General features: G+C 59.6%; 1 protein-coding gene across 1 annotated transcript; it reads left to right on the top strand.

Annotated features, from left to right (window-relative positions):
* Window positions 1–358: 358 nt before the first annotated feature.
* Window positions 359–2,807, top strand: LOC122543582 (zinc finger protein 239-like). The gene is made up of 2 exons (XM_043682395.1): window positions 359–438; window positions 1,617–2,807. The coding sequence occupies exon 2, from the start codon at window positions 1,926–1,928 to the stop codon at window positions 2,682–2,684; it is 759 nt and encodes a 252-aa protein (XP_043538330.1). The 5' UTR covers window positions 359–438; window positions 1,617–1,925; the 3' UTR covers window positions 2,685–2,807.
* Window positions 2,808–4,975: the final 2,168 nt, after the last annotated feature.

Here is a 4,975-nt window from a genome sequence, read left to right as displayed (position 1 = left end):
CTCTGGCAGTTGACTCCATTTCAGGAGGAAGTGAGTGAGGACTGCAGATGCTGGGAGAGCAGAGCTGAAAGATGTGTCGCTGGGAAAGCTTTTCCAGCAGCACGTTTTCAGTTCATTCCATTAAGTGCCGGGGAGGTAGCTGGGACTGGTTTAAACTTGGAAGGAGGGTCGCCATGGGCTGGACGGGCCGAAGGGTCCCCCTGGACCTGGTGGAGGCGGCTAAAGCGCGGCGCAGCGCCCTCCAGCGGTGGGGGCCTGGTAAGGGACGGTGGGATCTGGAGGAGGGAGCGGTGCCGGCAACACGCACGCGCGGCCGGCCGTGCCGGCGCCGCGCACGCGCAGCCCCTCACCTCCCCCTGCGGCGGCGGCGGCACGGCTGGGCATGCGCAGTGCCGGCCGTGCGGGGAGGTGGACGGTCCGCGGGTACCGGGGATGGCGGTGAGCCGGCGGGAATGGGGGGGGGAGATCGGGAACCACCCCACCCCGGGGGAGGGGGGGGTGCAAATTAACCTCAGGGGTTGTTTATGAACATCCGGAGTGGCGGGGGGAGGCCCGGAGTAAGATTTCGATATTTACCCCGAGGCCCCCTGAAGGGCGTGGGGCCGGGGGTTGGGAGGCGAGATGTCGTCGCGGTGGCCGCCATCTTGGTGAGGGGCGGGGGCTCCCTCTCACCGCGGCTCCTGGCGCCATCTTGGTGAGGGGCGAGGTGGGCGGGGGCTCCCTCTCACTGCGGCCCCGGGCGCCATCTTGGTGCGGGGCGAGGTGGGCGGGGGCTCCCTCTCACCGCGGCTCCGGGCGCCATCTTGGTGAGGGGCGAGGTGGGCGGGGGCTCCCTCTCACCGCGGCCCCGGGCGCCATCTTGGTGAGGGGCGAGGTGGGCGGGGGCTCCTTCCCACTGTCTCACTCCGGCCGCCGTCATCTTGGTGAGGGGAAACAACTGGGCGCGACCCCAACCAACCCCCTTTGTTGCACCAGCGGCCATTTTGGTAAGGGAAAGTAGACCTAGGGGCTGCTCGTTCCCTTTTGTTGCCAACCCCCACCGGCCGCCATCTTGGTGAGGGGATGGATGCTCCATTGCTCCCATACCCAAGGTCGCTGAGCCCCCCAACCCCCAAGGGCTGCATCATTGGGGCTCTATACTCTGCTGAGACCTCCGCTCGTTCACCCCATATCCGATTGCACGTCCCTTTAAAATCCCCCCCGCCTCGCTTTTTGACATTCGATTGGCCATCGACGGGAATGATTATGGCGGGGTGGCTCAGTGGTTAGCGCCGCGGCTGGCAGGCACCCGGGTTCGATTCCACCCTCGGGGGGGGCGACCGTCTCTCCGCCCGCAGCTTGCACCTCCTCTTCCCCGTGACTGCGAGTCCCCCTCCGGGCGCACCGGTTTCTTCCCACAGTCCAAAGACGTGCAGGCTTCGGGTGGTTTGGGCGTGCCGTGTTGCCCCGTAGTGTCCAGGCTGGGAGGATGAGCCATGTGGGGAAAATGCAGGGTTACAGGGTGGAGGGGTGGATATGGCGGAGATCCTCCGGAGGGCCTGCGCCGACACTGTAGACATTCTAGAGTTCCTTGCCGTCCTGCCAGAAGCAATGTTTGCGAACTCTCCTTTTGACAGGGTATTGAGGAAGAGGATTCACAGATGGAACACTCAAACCGAGCAGTGTGTTGAGCTTTGACAGGCATCTGGCCTTTGAAGGTGGGAAGGAAAGAGAAAATGTGTGTCATTTTGCCGGCTGGCTTTCAAACTTCAGTGAGACCGCAACGGCGGGCACACATCCAATTGAGAGTCTTCCAGTGCCATCACCCAGTTACGCAGCCTTCGGTAACATTGCACCATCCACGGTGGTAGGCGTGACCTGGGCGTGCGTGTGGACGTGGATGAACGTTTAACTGGTTATCCGAACCCAGAGGAAGAGACCAGGCCATGGAGAAACCGTGGAAATGCGGGGACTGCGGGAAGGCGTTCAGCTACCCATCGCAGTTGGAAAACCACCACCGCAGTCACACCGGGGAGCGGCCGTTCATCTGCTCTGTGTGCGGCAAGGGCTTTGCGCAGTCCTTCTGCCTGCAGTCGCACCAGCGGGCTCACACCGAGGAGAGGCCATTCAGCTGCACCTACTGTGGGAAGCGGTTCCGGTGCTCGTCCAACCTCACGGCTCACCGGCGGGTCCACACAGGCGAGAGGCCCTTCACCTGCTCGGTGTGCGGGAAGGGCTTCACCCAGTCCACCACGCTGCAGACGCACCAGCGGGTGCACACCGGGGAGAGGCCCTTCGCCTGCTCCGAGTGCGGGAAGGGCTTCACCAACTCGTCGCAGCTGCTGAAGCACCAGCGGGTGCACACGGGCGAGAGGCCCTTCACCTGCCCCGCCTGCGGCAAGGGCTTCGCCCAGTCCAACAACCTGCTGCGGCACCAGCGCGGGCACGCCGGCGAGCGGCCCTTCTCCTGCCCGGTCTGCGGCAGCGGCTTCACCCACGCATGGAACCTGCGGGCACACCAGCGCATCCACAGCGGCGAGCGGCCCTTCGCCTGCCCGGTCTGCGGCAAGGGCTTCACCCGCTCGTCCCACCTGCAGACCCACCGGCGCATCCACACCGGGGAGAGGCCCTTCGCCTGCTCGGTCTGCGGGAAGGCCTTCACTCAGCCGCAGCACCTTCTGTCGCACCAGCGAATCCACAAGTGACCGCAGCAGGGTGGCCCGGTCCGTTCAGTCTGCGCTGACCATCCGGACAGCATTCCACCCAGACCCAACCTCCCTCCCTAGCCCTGTAACCCTGCCTTTCCTACAGCCAATCCACCCTAACCTGCACATCCCTGGGCATTATGGGTAATTTAGAATGGCCAATCCACCCTAACCTGCACATTCCTGGGCACTATGGGTAATTTAGCATGGCCAACGCACCCTAGCCTACACATCCCTGGGCACTATGGGTAATTTAACATGGCCAACGCACCCTAGCCTACACATCCCTGGGCACTATGGGTAATTTAGCATGGCCAACGCACCCTAGCCTACACATCCCTGGGCACTATGGGTAATTTAGCATGGTCAATCCACCCTAACCTGCACAGCTTTGGACTGTGGGAAGAAACCGGAGCCTCCGGAGCAAACCCAGGTGGACACGAGGTGGGGAACATGCAAACGGCACATGGTTGAAGCTGGACTTGACCCCGGGTCCCTGCCGCTGTGAGCACCGACTGCTGAGCCCCTTCCCCCGAAAGTCCGACAGCATTTGATTTGTCTTCCGCTGGCAATCCCAATAACCCCGGCTGGGAATTCATAATCCGGAGACGTCGGTGATTGTTTGGATCCGCTCTGCCTCGGTTTGAAAGCATCTTCCGTGACCTTTCCCCTTAATTCACGAACTCCCGGCCGGAAGCGGCTTACCGTAAACTGAGGAAACCCTTACCTCGACCTCACACCCACCACGGGTACAAAGGCAACAGTGCTGTGCCTGAAAGTATCCACCCGTTAAACGTTTCCCATCAGAAAGTGCTAACTTGCAAAAAGAAAAACGTGAAGTTGCCATCAGCCGACAGGGCCGCAGTCCCATTAGAGAGAAGGGGGACGCACACAACTTGTGGTTTAACCTGAGGGCTCCCCATGCCTCAGACTAGTTGATGAGGAGAGCTAACTTCAGCCCTTGCAGGGATTGAACCCACCCCGCCGTCATCACCGTCCCCCGCAAGCCAGCCAGTTGAGCTAACGGAGGCCCCCCCCGGATTCATCCTTGACTTTTCTTCCTGTTCCGCACACGCCTCGCATCGTTGCGAAATTAAATCGCCGAGGAATGCGAGGGGACGAAATGTTTTCCGGGTTCAAGCGAAGTTCAAGGGGGTTTCCAAAGTCCCAGAGCTCACGCCTCCCCCCGCCGCCCTTCGGAGCGAAATGGGAGGTCGCAGCTCCAACCTGAGGGTCAACCGCACCTTGGCCAGAGCTGAGGAGAGTGGAGTCTTTTGTGGGGTCGGGAATTGCCCCCCCCCGTGGTGGGAGTCGCTGTGCACCGCACACTTGCCCTCCCATCCAGCCAGCTCTGCCCTGCAGAGTCATACACAGCGCGGAAACAGACCCTTGCGTCCCAACCAGTCCATAATCCCCAAACTGAACGCGTCCCACTTGCCCGCCCCCTGGCCCATATCCCTGTTCCTACTCATGTGATTATCAAAATGTCTTTTAAACCTTGAAACTGTACCTACGACACACCATCCTCTGTGTGAAACAGTTGCCCCTCATGTCCTTTTTTAAAAAAATCTTTCTCCTCTCACCTGAAAAATATGCCCCCCCGCTCTTGAAATCCCACTCCCCCCTCTTAAGGAAAAGACAGGTGCAATTCACCTTATCTATGCCCCTTATTATTTTATAAACCTCTGTAAACCATGAAAGAAAGCCCCAGCCTACCCTTGATAACTCAAGCCTCTCCATTGCCGGCAACATCCCAGTAAATCTCTTCTGAGCCCTTTCTAGTTTAATAATAGCCTTCCCGTTAACAGGGAGACCAGGACTGGATGAAGTATTTTCCAGCTGTGAGCCAAAATGAATGGACGTGCGCTGAGTTTAATCGTTTCAGACACAGCAGCAACATCTGGCAAAGGTGGAGCCCACAACAAAGGTTAGATTCCCTATAGTGTGGAACCAGGCCCTTCGGCCCAACAAGTCCCTCCAGAGATTAACCCACCCAGACCCCGTTCCCCTACATTTACCCCTGGCTAATGCACCTGACACGATGGGTAATTTAGCACGGCCAATCCACCCTAACCTGCACATCCCCGGGCACTATGATAATTAAGCACAGCCAATCCAACCTAACCTACACATTCCTGGGCACTATGGGTAATTTAGCATGGCCAATCCACCCTAACCTGCACATCCCCGGGCACTATGATAATTAAGCACAGCCAATCCAACCTAACCTACACATTCCTGGGCACTATGGGTAATTTAGCATGGCCAATCCACCCTAACCTGCACATCCC

The sequence above is a fragment of the Chiloscyllium plagiosum genome, chromosome 44 (genome assembly GCF_004010195.1).
Source record: "Chiloscyllium plagiosum isolate BGI_BamShark_2017 chromosome 44, ASM401019v2, whole genome shotgun sequence".
Taxonomy (NCBI): Eukaryota; Metazoa; Chordata; class Chondrichthyes; order Orectolobiformes; family Hemiscylliidae; genus Chiloscyllium; species Chiloscyllium plagiosum.
This window is presented reverse-complemented; position numbering and strand designations above follow the sequence as displayed.

What these genes read in the sequence shown, in the direction of transcription:
- LOC122543582 (XM_043682395.1), top strand. Translation starts at nt 1,926, where the DNA reads ATGGAGAAACCGTGGAAATGCGGGGACTGCGGGAAGGCGTTCAGCTAC.